This window comes from Eulemur rufifrons, chromosome 8 (genome assembly GCF_041146395.1).
Source record: "Eulemur rufifrons isolate Redbay chromosome 8, OSU_ERuf_1, whole genome shotgun sequence".
NCBI classification, from domain to species: Eukaryota; Metazoa; Chordata; class Mammalia; order Primates; family Lemuridae; genus Eulemur; species Eulemur rufifrons.
Window position 1 is genome coordinate 12,054,515 of NC_090990.1, and position 22,530 is coordinate 12,077,044.

Sequence of the window (22,530 nt, forward strand, 5' to 3'; positions counted from 1 at the left end):
TCCTCCTGTCTCAGCCTCCCGAGTAGCTGGGACTACAGGCATGCACCACCATGCCCGGCTAATTTTTTCTATATATATTTTTAGCTGTCCGTATAATTTCTTTCTATTTTTAGTAGAGATGGGGTCTCGCTCTTGCTCAGGCTGGTCTCGAACTCCTGAGCTCAAACGATCCACCCACCTCTGCCTCCCAGAGTGCTAGGATTACAGGCGTGAGCCACTGTGCCCGGCCTGAAACATTACTTTTTATTCCTCAGTTGGGCTATTACTGTCTTTTAGGATTTACATTCTCGGGAAAGTTTTGACATATCAGATTTTTTTTTTTTTTTTTTTGACAGAGTCTTGCTCTGTTGCCTGGGCTAGAGTGCTGTGGTGTCAGCCTAGCTCACAGCAACCTCAAACTCCTGGGCTTAAGCGATCCTTCTGCCTCAGCCTCCCGAGTAGCTGGGACTACAGACATGCACCACCGTGGCCGGCTAATTTTTTCTATATATTTTTAGTTGTCCAGATAATTTCTTTCTATTTTTTAGTAGAGATGGGGTCTCACTCTTGCTCAGGCTGGTCTCGAACTCCTAACCTCGAGTGATCCTCCCGCCTCGGCCTCCCAGAGTGACCTATCAGATTGAGAGAAACACAACACAGGGAAAAGGATAGAGCAAATGTGGTAAAGTGTTATACATTGGGGCATCTGAGCAGAGCGTATCTGGAAATTCTTTGTACTGTTCTTGCAGCTTTTCTGTAAGTCTGGAATTGTGTCAAAACAAAAAGGAAAAAACAGTTTATAAATACTTTGCTTTATGATGCCTTTGCTTTGTAATTAGGAAACCATGATTAGAGTATGATAGAGAGCCTGCTATACACGAGACACCTAACAGAAGGAAAGTAGTTTACATGTAAAGTCTAGGGAAAGTGGAGCCAGATGATGATACTGTATCCTTTAGCACTGTTGGTGGAGTGGGGCGGGGGGGGACAGGAAGGTAGGGAGGGTCCATCCTGATCTCCATTGCAGATATATGCCTATAGTAAAAACCACACGTAGGATATCGCATCCCCTATTCTAACTCCATAACAACCAAGCAAACTTATAATAGCATTTTAACTCAGTGTATCAGCTGTTTTATAGAAGAGAATATATATGACAGCTAGCAGACATAAGTATTCTAGTCCTCTTTGCAGTTATAGTCTTCATTATCATCAATAAATGGCATTCTGATTATCAGTGTTATGGTCTAGCTCTAGAGCACATAGGCTCTATAATACCATCAAAGCCATGATGTGAACAGACTATAAAGAAGTACAATGAAGCTTGTATAAGGAAATGTGCTTTTGAAATGTATTTTTAGTTTGCTTTCTTGACTTTCATTCAGATTGCATGTTACAGCACAGGAAAATGTGCTTCAACACACCTTCCTAAATGGTCTTGGTCTCCATACTGGAAATGGCATCTTGTCAGTATCATGGATCAGAAGTTTTTATAAGCCTTATTGCTGGTGGGAAACAAGCTTCTTGGTTGAAGGTCAGTCTCAACTGACATCACACTCTTAACTCCTGAAAACACTGGGATGGCAGGTGTGTATACATCCTTTATAAATTCTTACTGGAAAGGTGACATGAATAGTAGATATTCCTGAAAGAGTGTTTAATTGATGTCATAAAAAAATCTCTAACAAGAGAACACTGAAGAACTGCACCCTTGTAACCATTAAAAATGGTGTGGGAGATCATGGTGCCAATATGGGAGCTCTCCATGACATATTAAGTGATGAAATCAAGTTGCAGAATATTTTGTGGTCTGGAGAGATAACACACCAAATTCTTCAGTGGTGACCTCTGGGAAATAGAGAGTGGAGGGGGATTTTAAAAGGAAAACTCACCTTAATGTTTTGCCATTGTTTTAACAAAAAACTTTACTTATGTAGTCTTTTCAATTTTTTTTGAGACAGAGTCTCCACTTAATCACCCAGACTGGAGTCCAATGGTCCTGTCATAGCTCATTGCAGCCTTGAACTCCTGGGCTCAAGCATTCCTCCTGCCTCAGCTTCCCAAGTAGCTGGGACTACAGGTGAGTGCCACATCACCTGGCTAATTTATTTATTTATTTATTTTTACTTTTTGTAGAGATGGGGGCAGGTCTCACTGTGTTGCCCAAGCTGGTCTCAAACTCCTGGCCTCAAACAATCCTCCTGCCTCAGCCTCCCACCAAAGAGCTGGGATTGCAGGCATGAACCACTGTGCCTGGCCTACATAGTCTTTTTAAAATAAAGAATTTAGTAACAGGCTGGGCGCGGTGGCTCACGCCTGTAATCCTAGCACTCTGGGAGGCCGAGGTGGGTGGATCGTTTGAGCTCAGGAGTTCGAGACCAGCCTGAGCAAGAGTGAGACCCCATTTCTACTAAAAATAGAAAGAAATTATATGGACAGCTAAAAATATATATAGAAAAAATTAGCCGGGCATGGTGGTGCATGCCTGTAGTCCCAGCTACTCGGGAGGCTGAGACAGGAGGATCGCTTAAGCTCAGGAGTTTGAGGTTGCTGTGAGCTAGGCTGACGCCACGGCACTCACTCTAGCCTGGGCAACAGAGTGAGACTCTGTCTCAAAAAAAAAAAGGAATTTAGTAACAAAAGTCAAAGCAGCTGATTCATACAAAGTACCAGTATCTCCTTCATTATTGAAAAGTAGCTTCAATGTAACTGAATAGCTTCAGTTTATATTTTATAAAGAATAAAAGTACACAGGATGGCATGTCTACTTCTGTATTAATTACAGATGGATAATTGTCAATTTTTGACTAGTAAGATATTTATTATAAAGAATGTTTTCCAAAGCCTATTTGGGGCAAAACATGGTGACTCATGCCTGTAATCACAACACTCTGGGAGGCCAAGGTGGGAGGATCCCTTGAGCTCAGGAGTTCGAGGTGAGCTTGAGCAAGAGCAAGACTCCATCTCTACTAAAAATAGAAAAATCAGCTGATGTGGTGGCACACGCCTGTAGTCCCAGCTGAGGCAGGAGGCACCAAAGCATGACTCTAAAAGAAAAATAAAATAATTTTTTAAAAAATTACGAAAAAAATGAGAGAGAGAATAGATTCATGACTTAAAAGCAAAATTTTAAATTAGCAGAAATTAGTGAGTGAGTCTTGGGATGATTCTTATAGCTTATGTAATAGGCTCTTAAAAAGAAGAGCAATTCATAAAAGCAGTGAAATTACAAATCTGAAGTTTTCAAGCTGAAAGACACCTTACAGACCACATGACCTGGGCCCTCACACAAATAATGAAACTAATTCAGAGAGATTAGGTGACTTGCATTAAAATCTGTAACACTTAAATTAGGAGTTAAAGAATGTTTTCCTATCAGATTTTGTTCCGGAAAGGATTTTGAACATCTTTAAGAATATGTGGCTGGGCGTGGGTGGCTCATGCCTATAATCCTAGCACTTTGAGAGGCCCAGGTGGGAGGATCATTTGAGGTCAGGAGTTTTAGCAACATGGGGAGACCCCTGTCTCTACAAAAAAAATAGAAAAATTAGCCGGGTGGGATGGTGTGTGCACCTGTGGTCCCAGCTACTCGGAAGGCCGAGGCAGCTGGATCACTTGAGCCCAGGAGTTTGAGGTTGCAGTGAGGTAGGCTGATGCCATGGCAGCTGTAATCACCCCACTGCCCTCGTGCCCAGGCAACAAAGCAAGACCATGTCTCCAAAAAAAAAAAAATACATGATGTTCAGGATGCAATAGTTGAAAAGACGAGTAGCAGAATTAAATGGCACGATCTCACTAAGAAAACTTTATATACAAGAACAAACACTGGCCTATCAGTGCCCACATAAGTAATTAATATTAGTACTAGTGCAAATTAATTTTTATATCTTAAACTTTTGTACAATAAGCATGTTCTATTTATAATCAAGCAAATAAAAATAATTCTAAAAGTGACTTGAGACAACTGTTTCTGATATTGAGACCAGTGGGAAGTTTCTCCCATTTGTCCTCTAAGTAATAAACAATGTCCTTAACAACATCTCTAGAATAAATATAGCACCGAGTTCTAAAACCCATTCCTGAGGATGGGCTATGACAAAATACTGCCCCCAAAATTCAATCTGGGTGCACAGCTACCTCTCTGCTGGTCTGGCTTAATCTAGGGATCAATTTTAGAGGAGCTTCAAGATGGGTTATGTATATCCATCTTTTTTGGGGGGGATGGGTGTCCACCACAAATGTATTTGAACCACTGTGGATGTGAACCACGTTTGTTATTCTTGTTGCTATTTCTTGACCCGGTTAGTTTTCATTTTTTTAATCTTGTAAGCTATCCTAAGTGCTTTCTGTAATGGGGTGAAATGCTCATATCTATAATACCTTAAGCACAGCTGTTCTGTGGTGCTAGGTAAGCAGGAAGCTATATAGGTTAGCAGTCTTTAAAGCAGGGGAGAGGAGTAACATCCTCTCATTAAAATGAGAGGCTGACAAGGATTTATGGATAAGCAGAGGGCCAAAGGAATGCCTTCAAGAAGCTTCAGTCCAGGCACGATGGCTCACGCCTGTAATCCTAGCACTTTGGGAGGCTAGGATGGGAAAATGGCTTAAGGCCAGGAGTTTGACACCAGCCTGGACAACACAGCAAGACTCCCGTCTCTACAAAACAATATTAAAAAATTAGCCAGGCGTGGCAGCGTGAACCCATAGTCCCATCTACTTGGAAGGCTGAAGCAGGAAGTTTGAGCCTGGAATTCGATGTTATAGTGAGCTATGATGGCACCATGGCTCTACAGCCTAGGTTACAAAGTGAGATTCTCTCTCTTTAATAAAAAAAAAAAAAAAAAAAAAAGTGGGGGCGGGGCTGGGCACAGTGGCTCAAGGCTATAATCCTAGCACTCTGGGAGATCACGGTGGGAGGATCACTTGAGGTCTGAAGTTCAAGACCACCCTGAGCAAGAGCCAGACCCCTGTCTCTACTAAAAATAGAAAACATTAGCTGGGTATGGTGGTGCAAGCCTGTGTTCCCAGCTACTCGGGAGGCTGAGGCAGGAGAATTGCTTGAGCCCAGGAGTTTGAGGTTGCTGTGAGCTAGGCTGACACCACAGCACTCTAGCCCAGGTGATAGAGTAAGAATCTGTCCCAAAAAAAAAAAAGACGATGGATAGGGCACCATACATTATTATTTTACACACACAAAAATACTGATCTCATTATATTACTGACCCTGAATAATTGTTATAACTGGAATTCTGTGTTTAATTCATGCATGTTCCCCCATAGTTGATTTTTATCCCAAGTCAAGGGCTAAGAAAAAAATCAACAAAAGCCAAAACCCATTTTACATTATGCTGAACAGGGACTGAGAATCCTTAAGTACTATTTAGGTTGCAAAATTTTGTGCCAAAAATTCTTACATGTTAAACTAGTTTTTAAAAAGGCCTAGGGGCCGGGCGCGGTGGTTCACGCCTGTAATCCTAGCACTCTGGGAGGCCAAGGTGGGAGGATCACTCGAGGTCAGGGGTTCAAGACCAGCCTGAGCAAGAGCGAGACCCTGTCTCTACTAAAAATAGAAAGAAATCAGCTGGACAGCTAAAAATATATGTAGAAAAAAATTAGCCAGGCAGTGGTGGCACATGCCTGTAGTCTCAGCTACTCAGAAGGCTGAGGCAGGAGGATCGCTTAAGCCTAGGACTCTGAGGTTGCTGTGAGCTAGGCTGACGTCATGGCACTCTAGCCTGGGCAACACAGTGAGACTCTGTCTCAGAAAAAAAAAAAAAACCCTAGGAAACACTCAGGAATTCCCCTTTTAAGTGAAACATTGTAAGGGGCCCCAAAATTAACCTAATTGTGAAGACAGGGGGAGAGCTGGCTCAAGGGATATGCACAGAAAAAGAGGAAGAAAAGAAAACAAATAGAGAATTAAAAGACGAAACATACAGTCTCAGAAGCCATAGGTGGAAGCCGAGCACAGCTGCTCTGAACCAAATGCTACTTTAAAATTAAGGAAGGTTGAAAACTAAGAAAAGACTTAGATTTGACTATGGCATTAGCATTGGCTATTTTAAGCATCTGTTTTGAGGTAACTTTCAGTAAAACTGTAATGATTAAAGCCGCAATACATGGAATTTTACAAAAGGGCAGATAACTTCCCTCCTGTCAGCTTGTTCTTTGAGATTCTGGCACAGAGGTAAATGGAAACTGGAATCTTGCAGATTAATTGGGCTGGGCAAGCAGAACAGGCAGCATGACGATAGCTTACAATGTAGTTTGCAGATATTTATATCAGACAGTCAAAATTCCAGCCAGGCTTTCTCAAAACTGGGGCAGAATTTTTTTTAACTTGCACCTAATCCCTTCTCTCAGCTCACATTAAACAACATACACTTGGGTCAGGATGAAATAGATGCCTCTTATTTCCACAGATGCTGAGATGTTCACTCATTAATATCATATTGACAATTTTATTACTAAAGTAAAATGATTATCATTTTTCTTCCCTCTCTGCCATGACCTACCATCAGCAGGACTACAGAAAGATGAAAAGTTTGTTTTAAAATAACCTAGACCCACTTGTATATAATTAAATTGGCACGTGTCCCTACTCAAATATACTTACTCCATTTCTACACTGCTTTTTTCCCCTCTAACGTGAAAGGAGCCTCAGAGTGATCTTCCTAAGACACAAAAAAGGACTTCAATCAGTGTCATTCATCATTTTCTTTATTCCAGACACTCCAGCTGTACCTCTCTCACCACAGGACTAGAGATGGTCTACGCGGTACATTTCATGCTTCACAGTAAAGAAAAACACCAGCATTCCCCAAATCCATGACCAAGAGAAAGTTTTTAAGATTTCTTTAACTGGTAGGAGAGACACAGCAGCCCACACGCCCACTTACTATCCCTGCCTGCCCTTGTTCTCTTTTTTAACGCTTCAAAGGTTAGATCAGTAAGATTAAATTCTCATTTAAAGAGAAATATAACAACCCACATGTTCATTTATATTTAAAACTAAAAATAAATAATGGGGCTCTTAAACAAGGATATCTTTCTTTAACTAGGTTATGACTAGACCAGCCTGTGGGTGAAATGAGATTTCTCTCCTCCCTTGAAATCTCTTCAAGGTTTAGAGAATCAGTAGTTTTTAGAAAGCCTCAGCTCTGACACATATCAGGTGAAAAGTATAAGCAATGACCGACAAACCAAGATGCTCTTGTGGACTTGGGTTTTGATAAATCGAAACAAAGATTGGGTGGCCCAACCTAATAAATGAGAGCATTGACAGGTTTAGTTAAAATTAGTTTTGACACCATGTACAGACTCCTCAACCCTAAGTTACTTTGGAGAGAAACCTCAGCTAAGGACGGATCCTACTTCTCCCTAATGTAAATCAGCAGGCGCACCTATAAGGTGGAGTTGGCAAGGGGAGTTCCCTTCTGACTTTGAAGCAAGAGACAGGGAAAAAGTCAGAAAGATTTCTAGATAAACACAGAAGGCAAAGTAAAATCAACTGAAACAGGCCTCACAAAAGAAAAAATCTGTTGGAGGCCTTATTAAGAAACAACATTCATGGATGGGCAAAGGAAGGAAACCATGCCCGGCTAATTTTTTCTATCTATTTTTAGTTGTCCAGCTAATTTCTTTCTATTTTTTTAGTAGAGACGGGGGTCTCGCTCTTGCTCAGGCTGGTCTCGAACTCCTGAGCTCAAATGATCTGTCCACCTCTGGCTACCAGAGTGCTAGGATTACAGGCGTGAGCCACCACACCCGGCCCTAGGTTAATTTTTGAAATAAGTAAAGTTTTACAACACTTTCCACTAAAGGGAATACACACTCTAATAGAGCTGGGCCTTTTTCCTATTTTCTTTAATGTCCATTAAATAAAATTGGGTGGGCTTTTGATATGAATTGCTATAGACAACTGAGAGTAATTTTCTTTGATAGTAATAGAGTTAATTTTTAAGTATTCAAAAACATTTTAGGACAAGTAGTTAGAAATCACCATCATTAATCAATACAAACCAGAAAGTTATCACAAAAATACAATGTATTATGCCTGTAATTTCATAAACTTCCAATTGCAGTATTGATTTAGATCACTGGTAGAAAACTTCATTGGCCCAACAATATGGAGTGTAAAATTATGCAAAATGTGTTGTCTAACAGCAAATATTTTCAACTCCTAGCTATATTTTTATGAGAATACTTGTTCATCTTTGCTCAATAGGGAGACATTTGTTATATTTAATCATAATTTTACATGACAAAATGTAAAAAAAAAAAACACCTTTTAACCTCCATCTGTCTAGTTCTTTCTGTCCCTGCAGAAAGAATAGTCACTAATAATTATTACTCCCTTTTGCTTGCAAATGACATTCTTCCTTAAGAAAGAGTTTTTCCTTTCTGTGAATAAAGAATTTTTTACATTTTGAAGGTTTTAGCTTTATATATTTATAGGCTGCTTTCTATTAGAAGTGTAAAATATTAGGGTTTTTAATGGAGGAACTTTGTAATTTAATATTTGTTAGGTTTGGACACATAACCCACTTTGGATAAAACCAAAATTGTTTAGGGCAAGTAGAGAAACTAGCAGCCTAGGTTTCATAATGTAGTTCTAAAATTTTTAGATCAAAATGGTATACTCATTTTGTTTATTTAGTAAATTGTTGATAAGCTATTACAATTCAGATCTCTTCCATACTTTATGATTTTTTTGCAGACTTCCATTTTTATGGAGAAATGTGTAGACAGCAAAACTGTGCTTTAGGTCATTTTTGTATGTGCTAGTGTTTTGTTTTTTTTTTGTTTTTTTTTTTTTTGAGACAGAGTCTCACTCTGTTGCCCAGGCTAGAGTGAGTGCCGTGGCGTCAGCCTAGCTCACAGCAACCTCAAACTCCTGAGCTCAAGCGATCCTACTGCCTCAGCCTCCCAAGTAGCTGGGACTACAGGCATGCACCACCATGCCCGGCTAATTTTTTCTATATATATTTTTAGCTGTCCATATAATTTCTTTCTATTTTTAGTAGAGATGGGGTCTCGCTCTTGCTCAGGCTGGTCTCGAACTCCTGAGCTCAAACGATCCGCCCACCTCGGCCTCCCAGAGTGCTAGGATTACAGACGTGAGCCACCGCGCCCGGCCTGTGCTAGTGTTTTTGATTTGTTCAAAATGCAAAAATTTGGCTCACACCTGTAATCTTTGCACTCTGGGAGGCTGAGGCTGGAGAATTGTTTGAGGCCAGGAGTTCGAGATCATCCTGAGCCAGAGCGAGATCCTGTCTCTACAAAAAATAGAAAAATTAGCCAGGTGTAGTGGCACACTGCCTGTAGTCCCAGCAACTCGGGAGGCCGAGGCAGGAGAATCGCTGGAACCCAGTAGTTTGAAGTTGCTGTGAGCTAGGCTGGTGCCACGGCACTGTAGCCTGGGTGACAGAGCAAGACTCGCTTATATGCCATATGATTCCATATATAAGACATTCTGGAAGGACAAAATTATAGGAATGGAAAGTGTTCCAGGAGCTGCCAGGGGCTGGGGTTGGGGGAGCGACTCGGTCTGCGTCCTGATTGTGGAAACTGCACGCACTTGTCTAGAGCTGCACACCAAACACCATGAACCTCTCTACGTAAATTAAAAGTAGTGTAAAATTTTAAAAAGACTAGAGATTGATACTGTAAAAGAAAAAAAATTTTTTTCTGCTTCTATTTCTATAACACCTACTACCACACCCAGGGCAGAGGCAGGTCTGCCACGAGGCTAATGATGTTCAAGCTGCCTCATTTTTCTTAAGGGCCCCCACTGTTTAAGCTGCAGGCCCTGAGAACCCTGGGGCCGCCCCAGGCCTGGGCCTCACAGCTCTCCTCATGGCCCTCATGGCCTCAGCCTAGCCCTGCCTTTCTCTGTCCTCTGCCTCCCCACTTTGGCCACTCTGGGCTGGCCACATGGCCTCAGGGCTTGCTCTCTGTGTTCCTCTGTCTAGAAAGCTTTGCCCCAGACATCTGCGTGGGCTGCTGCTTCCAGCGTCCAGGCCCCAGCTCTTCTGTTATGGCCTCAGAGAGGCCTTCCCCCTGCCCAGCCCAAGGCAGCTCCCCACTCTGTTCCACTGACCCACCCGGGTCCTTCTGGCACTCAGCACTCCAACATTTTCTTGCCTGTTCCTACCACGACATGAGCTCCCCGAAAGCTAGGGCCGCCTCTGTCCTTGGGCACCAAGTCCCCAGCACCCAGAGCAGTGGCTGGCATGCAGTACTCAATGAACACATGTGGGAGGGACCACAAAGGGGATGGTCAAGTGGGTGTTATGTTAACCTCCATTTTATAGACAAGTGACCAGCTTCACCGAGGTCAAGTCACTCAGTCAGAGAACAGGGCAAGTTGGGTTCACACGCGGGCCCTTCTGCTGCCAAAGCCCAGACGAGTAGCCAGGGGGCCTGTGCCCTCCCCCAGGTGTCCATGTCACCCTGGCAGGTGCCTGGCAAACAAGGAGGCGTGTGGGTTTGTCCGAGAGGATGCTGGTGTTCATGAGAGTGGGTATTGTGCACAGAAGGGACTGTTGGTAGTTTCTTTGGCTTTAAAGAGACAGTCTATATCTTGAAGTAAACTCAATAGCTTAACTTAAATTTTAAAATTCAATTTACAAATCTCATGTTGTTTACACATTTGGTACATTTTAACTACCATTGTTCAATTCTAGTCTTTTCAGGGTTAAAGACACCAGCTAAGGAAAATGTTTTGTCATCCAAGTGATTTGGGGTGGTTTTCCCAGCAGACTAAGGCTGTCCACTGACCAAATTCTTTGGCCATGACTCAGGCTCCTAGATCCCGAGATCATGATAGGCCACACCGAGTCCACTTTGCTAATCCCTGTGCCAATCAGGGCTCCAAATGGGGTGGTATGACCGCCCATGTACCCTGGGTTTGAGTTACCTAATTTTTCCAATGAATTGAGATTTGCAGACACCCCACCTATTGGGTTTGATTTTGTTTATCTAAGTATTGCTTGATTTTATTCTAAATTTTCTATATTCGGAAATATATTTCCATATACTTCCTATCCAGCAGGGCCACAATTTAGATGGGATTACATATCTCCCCCGGCTTCAAGGTCTCCATAGCGAAATCTCACTGAGGACACACCTAGGGCAGAGCTGGGTTGGGCCAGGAGGCCAGAGTTAAGGAGAGATTAGGAGCCTGGGCTCTGGAGCCCGACTGCTCCGTGCAAATCTTGGGCCTTCTGTTGGCAGGCCGGGAGAGCCGGCAAGTCTTACCTCCTGGTGCTTCCGTTTCCCCATCTATAAGCTGGGGATTAAATTCCCTGAAAATTTCGGTGGGGGGACGAGTGCTGAAAGAGGGGGTGATAGCTGGAAGCCTGGATCTGCTAAACAGAAAGAGGGGTGGCCGCCTTGGGCAATGGATGGGGCTGAGTAAGCACAGATAGAGAGGGCACTTGTCATCACGCAGCCTAGCCCTGGGTCCCGGGGACTCTGAGGTCGGGAAGACAGTCTGTACTCACATCCAGGCACAGATGTCGGAGGCACACAGTTTAAACTGAGATTAGTTATGATATGGGGAGCACCTGGGAGCGCGGCGGGGAGGAGCTTGTGTGCATGGGCGGGGCCTGAGGCTGGGGCGGAGCCGCTCATCTCTCTCCTTTCCATGTGCCGGGTTCCCTGTCGCCTGCGGGTCGCCCAAGTCCAGCCCCACACATCACAGCGCCGAGCCCCCGCCTGGCCCGCGGCGGGGCTCTGCTCCTGGGCCTCCGCCTGCTGGATCCGCCCTGGGGGGGCGCCCCCCCATGCCCTCCAGGCCAGGGGCTTCCCCTGATCCCTTTGGTCCTCCCCAGCTGCCCTCGCGCCCCAACCGCGCCCCACCCGGGGTCCCCAGGTGAGTAGGAGAGGCCGCCAGGCGGGCGAGGCTGAGAGGGAGGTGGGGCCGGATTCTAGAGCACCGGACTCGGCCACCAGAACCGGCCCTCTCCATCCCACGCACTCTGACCGTGGGTGCCAGAGTCACGGACGTGTGGCCGAGGGGTGGCGGAGCCTGCTGTCCCGGGAGCGCTGAGTCCTGGAGGTGGTCGTTTCTGGGGAGGGGGCTGTGGGGCTCATCCCACCTGGCCCCTTCTTTCCAGCACTTGCATGGCGCTTTTATTTAAACTCTTGGCCTCCACACACTGCATTCCTCCTCCTTTCCCCTACTCGGTCTCCTCCATTCTCTATTCTGTCCTCAACTCCTCTCCCAGCCCCTGGGGAGCCAAGCTCAGGTCCGAGGGTCTGAAGGCAGATCCTCCCTGGAGGTGTGGATTCGGTTCAGTTATGCTCAGGGAGACTCTGATGTAACCGCTCCTACTTCCCAGTCCTGTCTCTTGAGCAGTCCCAGGGAGTGTCCAGCCACTGGCCCCCAGGAAGAGGCCAAGGTGTGACTGTGTGACCAGCAGGGTGTGTGATGTGCGTGTGGGCGTGCACACGGGTGTGAGAGTGTAAGAATGGCACCCAGGCATGGGGTAGGACAGGGAGCAGCTGGGGAAAAGGTCTGGGAGCCGTGGGCAATCTGATGGCTTTTTTTCCTTCCCCCTGCCCCTGGCCCTACCTGGGCTGGACCACCGGGGTGGGGAGGGGGCTGGGGCAGGCGTGGGTGAAGGCTACCCCCATTCCCAGAGATTCCCAGGGAAAATTTCATCCTTTGGCTTTGCAATCTTAATCCACGACCCTCTTTCAAGGATACTTACTCTGATGGCTAACTCATTCTGCCCTGTTTCCACTGGCCACGGATCTCTGAGGAAGAACACATCAGAACAACAGCATCTCTTTATGTTTCCAGATGGCTGGAGGGTAGGGCTGTGGGTCTAGCCTCTGTAAACCAAAATGAACCAGGCATGGGGCTTGCTCTATGGTGATCCGATGACCAAAGCAGCTGAGTAAAGGCAGGCAGCATGGTCTTGGGCAAGAGCACTGGACTGGGAGTCTAAAAATGCTGGTTCACCCAGGGCATTTAGGCAAGTAATTTTCCCTCCTAGGGCTTCACTTTCAGTTCTACCACATAACATCCTGCCTTTCTCCCAGGGTGGGTGTGGAGATGGAGAGAGATAGTGGCTACAGGGTTACTGTGTTAACTGCAAATGTGGCTATAGAAGCACTTTGCTAACTGCCAATGTGAGTTCGGACTCAGACTCAACATTCCCAAGTCATGCTGAGGTGTGACATATGAGAACTGTAAGGTTTGGTACCTGCTCTGACTTAAGACTTGCTAACACACGGGAAACATTTAGCAGATCATGGCCCTGCCTTGGGGAAGACAGCAGTCTTGGGGAGCTTCCTCAAGGCTGCCTGTCTTCAGTGAGGGATGTGATTGAGATAAGGCTCAGGTGGGCAGGAATCAGGAGGGCAGGTGGGCAGAGGAGTAGTGTAGGCTGCACTGAGGAAAGCCGCTGGCCAGAGTGCAGATGGAATAAGGAAGAGTTCTGTGTCTGCTGGCCTGGGCAGCCTGAGTTCCGCCAGTGAACCCACCCTCCACTCTTGCCGGGCCACTGACTCTCGCTCTTCTGCCTTTCCCCAGCAGGAAGTGCCCAGAATCACCTACTCGACCTGCAGTCCTCCAACCAGTTGAGGCTCCCCTCTTAGAATTATAAGTCTGTGGCCACTGCGCTCCCTCCAGCCATCTCTGTTAGCTTCACCCTCCTGGTTCAAGCAGTGTTCTTTCTCCATCAGGCCTGGTGGTTGTTGTGTGGGGCTCCCCAAGGCTAGGGGTGGCCCTGGGCCAGTGGGTTGAAAGATAGGGTGACCAGAGAAGAGGGAAGCCCAAGGGGGGCTGAGCACGTGTCTGGAACTATGGGTGCACTGCCTGAGTGATGTGTGAGAGGCCAGCGTGCGTGGGGGCGGGAAGGCCACCGCACCCCTACCAGGACTAGCTATGAAACTCTGGCCCACCTACCCGCTGCCCCGTCTCAGTCTTCTTCCCCTTCATCTCTTCTGTCTGGCCCCTCTGTCCCGGGAACCTCACCCACGCACACACCTTCCCCATCGCCTCCGCCGCCCGCCGGGCGTGGCGCGGCAGCTGCACTGCCTCACCAGCTCTCTCCTTACTGTGTCTCCCGTTTTCTCTCCTGGCTTCTCTCCAACTGCCAGCCGATCAGGCCAGGCAAGTCCATCCATTCCTGAGAGCCCCCCACCCCCCTTCGAACTCTAACCAGATCCCTTCTCTTCCTCAGAGACCTCCCTTTCCAAGCTTGCCTGGACAGCTGTTCTGTGACTACCATTGACTCCCCCAGCCACAAAGCCACCCCCTTCATCTGTGACTTAGTCTGTTGTAGTGGTGAGCTCTCACATGCGGGCATGATGTTGGTGAAAACTTGTGCCCCTCTGTGGTATCGCTCCTGCCCTGTTCTATAAATATCTATAAATACTCATATATATATATATATATATGCACATATGTATGGCTCACAGCCTCGCCTCTAGTGCTGGGAATCAATCCTGTGCCGTGCTTGTGGAGTCTGTGGCCCAACTACAAGAGACCACTGTCCCCTGACATCCCCGCTTCAAAGTGTGCCACATGCAGTGAGCCTTCCTGTCATGCCCCGCCCGTGGACAGCCAGCCCTCCCGTCCCTCCCCTCGAAGCATGGGGGTGCTGTGCAGGCAGCCGCGTGGTCTGACGCTACCAGTCCTGCTGTCTCTAGGCTGAGAATAAACCCCATTTCTGGATGACAGGAACAATGTGTCCTCCGCTGGCTCGTGTTTTCTCTGGAGCTCAGGGGAAGGTGAAGGTTTAAACACTGGGGTGTTGGAGTGGGGGCTACAGTGGTGCAGTCAGGAGCGTGAAGAGGCCACATCCTTTCCAAGGCCTCCTTGGAAAGTACCTGGAGCTAAGCTCATCTTCTGAGCAGACCCCACTCTGACCACTAGGGAGCAGGGCCACGAGCTCAGCCTGGCAGGAGGACCCGGGGCTGGGGCTGGTGCCCTAGAGGGAGGGAAACAGGAGGAACAGGCCACCGACCCACACAGGCCAGGGGGATGGAGGGATGGAATGGAAGATGCCTGGGCTTAAGTCGGCACCCAGTGTTCCCTCCCATTCCTAGATCAGGCTCCCCAGCTTCTTGGCCATCGGAGCAGGACTGCTCCCCATACCCACTGTGGCAGTCCCCTGGAGTCCCCCAGGCTTCACCAAGCAGCTCTCAGGTGACAGGTCCCCAACAACCCCCTTGGACATGCTCAGACACTCTGGGGCTCTGAACAATTAGAAGCCTGCCCTCTGCTGCCTGCTCAGTGGCACAGACCCCAGGACCCAGTAACAGAAAAAGGAACACACAGGTCCAGCAGTATAGCTAAAACCATTTATTCAGAAATAAAAAGCAAGATAAACAGGAGCTGCGTCACCAGGGTGCCACAACCACCTCCCTGCACCCTTCCTCTGTATTATGATATCGATAAATAAGTTTCTCAGCCCCAAATAATTTGAACCTCCTCCCCATATTTTTTAAAAGCTTATCTTGGATTCAGGCCTATTCCCCATTTGCCAGCTCCAAACTCTGGTATGATACAGGGGTTGGCTTTACCCCCGAATATACAAAATATTACGCATACAATCTATACAAGCAGCTGTCCCGGCCGGGCCAAGTTCGCCCCAGTTGATCAAAGCTGGAGGGTGCTGCCCCCTGTCCGCTGAGAGACAGGATGGATGTCCCTGAGGAAAGGACTGCTTTGGGGCAAGGAATGGACGCTAGGGGAGGGGGAGGTTGTCCCCAGAGGCAGGCTCCTTAAAAATGAATTTATTAGCCTCTGGCCCCATCTAAAAAGGAAAATAATAATTTTTTTATCTCCCTAAGAAGGGACATAATCTAGTTGTTTCAAATCCCACTAAGAAGGTATATAACACAAATTTTTTTGTCCAGGTAAAAATGGAAATTTTAAGAATGGAGATTTTTATCAACCTAAGAAGGGAAAGAACATATCCGGCTATGGAGGAAAATAATATGGTTTTATTCTTAAAGCCAGGTAAGAAGTGAAATAATTTACTTTCTATGTTGGTTTTTGGTTTCAAGTTTTCTCTAATTTTGTTCTCCAGTCTCCAAAGTTGTTTTAATACCTCTAAGAAATGAAATAATCCAATTTTTGATATGTAACTATGAAGAGAAATATTTTTTCAAACCAGCTAAGAAAGGAAATAATTTTTTGTTTTTGTTCTTTTTCCTATTTTTTCCTTTTTTTTTGCTCCTCCCCCACCCGCCTATTTTTGTTTTTTCTAATTTTTTTCTGTCCTCCAGCTCAAAATTTGTGTTTTTCCTTCTAAGAAGGGATATATCTAAATTATTTCATCCATCTATGCAGGGAAATAATCTCTGTATAAATCCAGCTATGAAGGGAAATAACTTTTCTATTTTTGCTTTTTGCAATTTTTCCCCTCCTTCCAGCCCCCAAATTTGTTTTTATCTTTCTAAGAAGGGAAATAATTTAAAATTTTTTAAATACTGCTAAGATGGTCACTTGAAAATAATCCAAAAATTAGGACTTAGTCCTGGCCCAGGTGGGAGGGGTCTTTTCTTGGGACTCTAAGGAGCAAGGCTGACTGGGAGTGGCAGGGGGGGGACGGGGGCGGGGGACGGGGGCAGCCCCACTTCTCCAAGCCTTGCTGACAGTGTAAGGGTTTTAGGCAATCCAGACCTTACATTGGTTCCTTTCCTTATTCCGGTAGGGCAGGCAGGGGTTGACGCCCAAGCCCGTCTCGTTGTCGTCGGGGGCGCTGCATTTCATGAAGCAGCTCCATGATCTGCTGAGCAGTGTGGCTCTCAGGACCAGACCCCCTCCTGGCCACTTCTTGTGCGGCCTCCTTGTTGGCGAGGCTCACCTCGTAAGAACCTTGGGGAGAGAGGGGCAGGGCGCTGAGCCACCTGCAGCCCTTCTCTCCTGCTCCTGTGCCACCCTGCCCACGGGCTCTACTTACCGCCCTGCTTGTGAGCTCCAAGCTCCTGGAGGGCTGAGGGCCCTGGAGTGGGCACCTCCCCAGCGCTGTGGGTGTCCGGCAGGACTTTGCCGTGGTCCTTGTTGTGCTCGTTCAGCAGCTGCATCACCAGCCCCTGCAGCTCCAGCATCTTTGCCTCGAGGAAGAGGTGCTCAGCGCCCGCACCCCACCCCTGCCCATGCGTGCCCACAGCAACGTTCTGGGCCCTACCTTCATTTCTTCCTTCTCCCTCGCCATCTGCCCAACGTACTCCTCGTTCTGACGCTGCTTCTGCTTTAGTGCTGCTCTCTGATGTTGGTACAGTGTGACGTACTCCCCTGCAAAAGGACAGGGTTCAGACTCCGGGGCTCCCCCAACCCTACGGAGAGCTCGCCCAGCCATGCCCTGGTCTCCTGGCTCACCAATGGTGTCCGTCTCTCCGGCCAGCTGTACACAGCGCTGTTCCAGCTCATCCACTTGTTCCGTCAGATCCACCTTCTCCTGCATGAGTGCTACAAACCAGGTCTAGCACCAAAATAATGGGGTCAGGTCTGGGCAGCAACCTGCCTGCCCCCTCCCTTCTTGGCTCAAGTCAGGAGAGACTCACTCACCTGCAGCTTCTCCATGTTCACCTGTAGGGTTTCCCCAGACACGACGTCGCCCCCAATTTCAGGGGCCGGGGCTGCCTGGAGAGCCAAGCAGCGCACCTTCTGTTCCCTCAGCTGCCTGCCCAGCTGGGCCTGCTCCTCCTCAGCACTGGCCAGAGCTGAGTTGAAAGATGTCACCTGCAGGCAAAAGTGAATGTCCTTGTGGGGGGACACAAAGGACTTACAGACGAAAGAAAGCAGAGAGGAACCCTCCCAACTCGGGGCCTCAGGGGATACGCAAGTAGATGGTTCACAAGTAGATGGTGTCTGATCACTGGCTTCCAAGGAAGGGGGGTGTCAAGAGAAATCAGAGGGCAGGAAAGGTGTCACAGAGAAGGGGCAAGAAGAGTTATGTTCACCATGGCTTCTCGGCTCTCTAGGTCCTGCAGGATGCTCGGCTTGGGCCTAGCAGCCTCCTCATCCGTTCCCTCCTCTTTCTCTGCTCCTTCCTTGTCCAATCCATCTCCTGAGGGCAGCCAGAGGAGTCCTCAGACAACCCAACAAGGGAGGCAGAATGGACCACCTCCCTCACTGTGTGACCTGGGCCAGCCCTCCCTCGAGAATCACCAGCTGTTCTAGAGGCCCCCCTCCCCCTCACTTACCCTTCCCAGGGTCAGCCATTAGGCTCAGCTGGACCTGGAGCTGCTGGTTCTGTTGGCTGGCGGCTTCCAGGCGCTCCCAAGGGCCAGGAAAGAGGGTGAGAAGGCATTGAGGCTGCCAGGTCCTCCTACTCAGGGGCCCAGCCCTCAGCACCTCCCTCACCTGGGTCTCCTGCAACTCCTGGCAGGCCCTCTCCACCACCATTGCACCCTGAACTTTCTCCTGCTGCAGCCGATCCACGGCTGGGTCTGCTGCAGGAGCTCCCTGTGCACAGTCTCCCTTTGTGAAATCAGCTGCTGGTAGGCGGCCACGTGCTGCTGCACGTAGAGCAGGTACCCGTCCTGCTCCTGCTGCAGACTCTTCGCCTCGTCACTCTTCAGTTGCACCTGAGGGAAGACCCTGGATGTGGGGGCAGGTGGTGGCCTGCGTCCAGACTCTGAGCCCATCAATGGGGTAGTGGGGACAGGCAGGGTGGGACTCTGCCGCCTGCACAGGCCCCTGGCTCCAGGCCTGTCTCCCTTGCACAGAGCCCCAACGCCTCCTCACCCAGCCTCACATCCCATAATCTTCTTCCCATCACTTAAACTTTAGGCCACAGATGGGAGGTAAAGCAAAGGGAGCCAACCAGCAGGCATCTGTTAAGTGCACACTAAATGCCTGACACTTTACGTGCATGATCTCATTTAATCCTCAACACCTCTCTGAGAAAAGTGCTAACTTCTTTTTCGTTTGTTTCTTGGTTTTGTTTTTTTAATTTTTGTTTTTGAGACAGAGCCTCATTCTGTCACCCTGGGTAGAGTGCAGTGGTATCATCATAGCTCACTGCAACCCCAAACTCCTGGGCTCAAGCGATCCTCCTGCCTCGGCCTCCCAAAATGCTGGGATTACAGGGGTGAGCCACCATGCCCAGCTAGATGTAAAGTATTTGAATATCTGCCAGCAGAGCCGAGACTGGAATCCCGTCTGAATCCAAAGAGCTGCCCATCAGACCATCTTCCCCTAGGGTTAGGGGCGCCCAGTGCCTCTAGCTGAGACAATTATGTCCAGACCCAGGAGAAGCCCAGGGCTACCCACCTCTCAAAGTCAGAGGGCAGGAAGCAGTAGTCACAGGACTGCTCTGTAGGCTTCTGGGGTCTCCCTGTCCCCCAGGCTGGCACTGCCTTTGTCCTGGCCCGGCACCTCCCCCGCTTCTCAGATGGAGGGGCGGTTACCGTTTCCTTCAGCTCTCCCAGCTTCTCCTGTAGCTGGCCCAGCTTCTTAGCCAGCTCCGTCTTCACATGCTGCTCTGACTGTAGTGCACTAGTGATGTCCATTTTGTCATCGCTCTGGACAGAGAGAAGTAATCTGCAGCTGGAGAGCCCAGGACTTGATGTCCACCTCCCACAGCACAGGGATGGGTGGTGACAGGTTGAAAACCCATCCCCCTGCCACCATATATTGGAGTGGGGCTCTGGTACCATTTCACATAAGGTCTACCCTGCCCAATTTTACAGGTGGGGAAACAGAGTCCCAGAGGGCAAATGAGGAGGGCAGGGTAGCCAAGTGGGGCCACGCACGAGCTTGATAAAGCCGTCTTGCAGCTCGGCCAGCTGCTTCTTTAGCTCAAGGTTCTGGGAGACCACACGACTGATGGTGGCACGGTCATTCTGCGTAGTTTCCAGGATCTTATTGCGCTCGTCTGCCTGGGCCCCCCAGATTTCGGCCACTGCTGCAGCACCCGCAGCTGCTGCCACTGCTCCAGGTTCTGATGACTCAAACTCTCATTTGCTTGTAACTGGGCTTGCAGCTGTCCTTCTAGGCTTTCCAGCTGCTTTTGCAGCTGCTCAGCTTCTGCCTGTAGCTGCTGCTCACTTTCCGAGGGCCCTGCCCGGGGCTCTGGGGATCAGGGTTCAGCTGAGAAAGGAAGCGTATGATAAAGACCTCTGGATTCTCAAAAAACCCTCCTTTTAGTCCACAGCTCCTCTCCCCAAACCTTGGTTTCCTAGCTAATAATTCCTCACACTCATATCATGGTCAATCTTTCAAGCCATTATTGTGCTCAAGACAACTGTAGATGGGTGACAATGGGTATTCCCTCCTCTGCAAATGTGGCCACTGAGGCTCAGAGAGATTACGAGACTTGCTACTTCCTGGCACAGACTTCTTTCCCACTGCCACAAAGCTCTGGCATCTTCCCACCCTCCCGGGGGCATTCTAAGCTACCCCCATAGCCCTCCGACACAATCCTCCTCCCAGGTGCCCCCAGTCTCAGATTACCTATCTGGCGCTTCAGTTCAGCCAAACTGCTCTCCAGCTCCCGCACCTGAGTCACACTGTGCTCCTTTTCCTCCTTCAACATTCGAATCTGCCTAGAGACGGGGGGGAGAGAGCCACAGGGAGAGATGCTGGTAGACGGACAGGCCACCATCTCCCTCTGTGTCCCCACCTCCACAAACCCGAAACACATGCCCACCTCTGCCTGCACGCCCCAGCAAGCCATAGGATTCCCATTTTACAGGTGCCCAGAAAGATCAAGTGACTGATCTCAGGTGGGGGTTGCAGGGTCCGACCTCACCTTTTCTGCCATTTCCTGCATTTTCTTCTGCCACATGGCAATATCTCCTTTCAGAATCTCTAAATAATGGTCTCTGTCGATCTGTAGTCGTTTCATCTTCTCTGTAAACTGCAAGAACGGGCTCAGAAGTCAGGAGGGACTGTCCCTTGTTGCTACCTGCTCTGGGCCACCTGTGATCATCCTCCTTCCACACACCCCCTCCCCAAAGCCTCACCTCAGCCACGCGTTTCTCCAGCTTCTCCTGATCCTCCAAGATCTGCTGTAATTGCAGGCTGCTATTATGGGCTTCGGTTGGGGTAGCGAACTGGATGGTGAAAAATGAGGAGGTTAGATCCGGGGAGCCCAGACTGCTCCACAAACTGCTCCCCAGAGGGCTGGAGCTGGGCTCGACGTACAGCTCAGGGTCAGTGGTTTCTGCTCTGTATTATTATGACCGTGTAATAAAAGTGTTGGCTTAGCTCCCTGGAGGAAGTGAACAGACTCACAGACTAGCCATATAGATATAATTTATAGAACAATGGTTTTCAACCAGGACACTTTAAAAAAAAATTTAAAAAGTCCCTGAGATTCTGATTCCAGAGGTCTAGAGTGGACCCCCGTTTGTGGATTTTTAGCAATCTCTGGAGGATCCTACGACAGGACCAGAACAAGAATCCAAATTCTCCAGCTCTTGACTAAGAGCCACCCCCGACCCCCACAATGGTCCCTAGAGACTATGGACCCAGCTGGATGGCGCTCGGACCGCTCCCCGGGGCTGCAGCCTCCCATCTGCAGCAGCAGGAGCTCAGAAAAGTCCAGCTGCTTCTGCATATCATCGAACTGACACTTCAGGGCCTCCTTCTCAGACACTAGGAAGTGAAGCTTCTCTTCCAGCTCTGAGTTCGTCTCCTTTAGGTCCTCATTATTTTTGCTGTGGCCAGAGGCAGTGGAGAAAGGAATGAATGAAGAAGAGAAAGGACTGTTTTGGTGATCAACCCACCACCCTCGCCACATAACCACAGAACTGCGGCGCTGGAAGGGACCCCAGGAGTCAAGAGTCTCAAGTGGCAGGCTACGGGGAGGACCTGAGGCTCCATCATGAGCCAGTGGCACAGCTGGGACTAGCGTGTGGCCCTGCCCACGTCCAAACCTGTAGAACCACCTACCATGCTCACCTGTATCCCTCCCCCCTCCCACCACATCACCCGCACTACGGGCCCCCAGACCACCCAGCCCCACCTTCCCCCATCCTACTTGTTCTTGTATAAGTCCATCTTGAGAGCCTCTCACTCTTTGGTTAACTCTTTGTTATCCTGCAAATACAGAAAGGTTAAATCGGGATTTGTCAGGTAGAAGATGCAGCTGGCACACTAGTAACAGCAGCTACAGTAACTATTTCACAGTAACACTTCCTCACCCTGAATCACACCACATATTTTCAAGGCATTTCCAAGCCCGTGGTATCATCGGTTTCTAACAGACTGAAGAAGGGTGGAAGAGCAGGGAAAGAGATCAGGTTTGCAGCCGGCTATCAGAGGCCCAGAGGCATCAGATGATACCGCTGCTGCTGTCAGCAGCATCATCACCAATGGCCCCCCCCCCATTGAGCGCTTCTCCAGGCACATGCTGACCGCCTCGTTTAGCCCTCACAACCACCATGTGAGACGGTTGCCGTCATTATCCCCGTTTTGTGAAGGAAAAACAGAGTATTAGAAGTTAAGCGCTCACCTAAGGTCACTTAGAGCTGGGATTTGAACACCCAGGTCTATCTAATTCTCTAAGCCCATTTTTTTCTGCTAGGGTTGGGGTGCAGATATGAAGGGGGAAATTAATCTTTTTGTTCACT

At 48.4% G+C, this 22,530-nt stretch overlaps 1 protein-coding gene and 1 long non-coding RNA gene across 2 annotated transcripts in view; one reads left to right on the forward strand and one right to left on the reverse strand.

Moving 5' to 3' along the window:
* The window catches only part of LOC138390483 (uncharacterized), a 34,440-nt gene that overhangs the window by 3,287 nt on the left and 8,623 nt on the right, over positions 1 to 22,530 (forward strand). The window contains exons 2-4 of the long non-coding RNA XR_011234545.1: positions 1,365 to 1,566; positions 1,941 to 2,059; positions 15,859 to 15,961. This is a non-coding gene — a long non-coding RNA (uncharacterized lncRNA). The remainder of the gene's footprint in view (positions 1 to 1,364; positions 1,567 to 1,940; positions 2,060 to 15,858; positions 15,962 to 22,530) is intronic.
* LOC138389067 (golgin subfamily A member 2-like) lies at positions 16,587 to 21,958 on the reverse strand. The gene is given in 12 exon segments (XM_069477246.1): positions 16,587 to 17,689; positions 17,911 to 18,017; positions 18,154 to 18,226; positions 18,305 to 18,393; positions 18,396 to 18,537; positions 19,363 to 19,476; positions 19,708 to 19,913; positions 20,408 to 20,495; positions 20,706 to 20,813; positions 20,920 to 21,009; positions 21,420 to 21,615; positions 21,939 to 21,958. Coding segments are annotated over 12 exon segments (1,431 nt in total). The 3' UTR covers positions 16,587 to 17,491.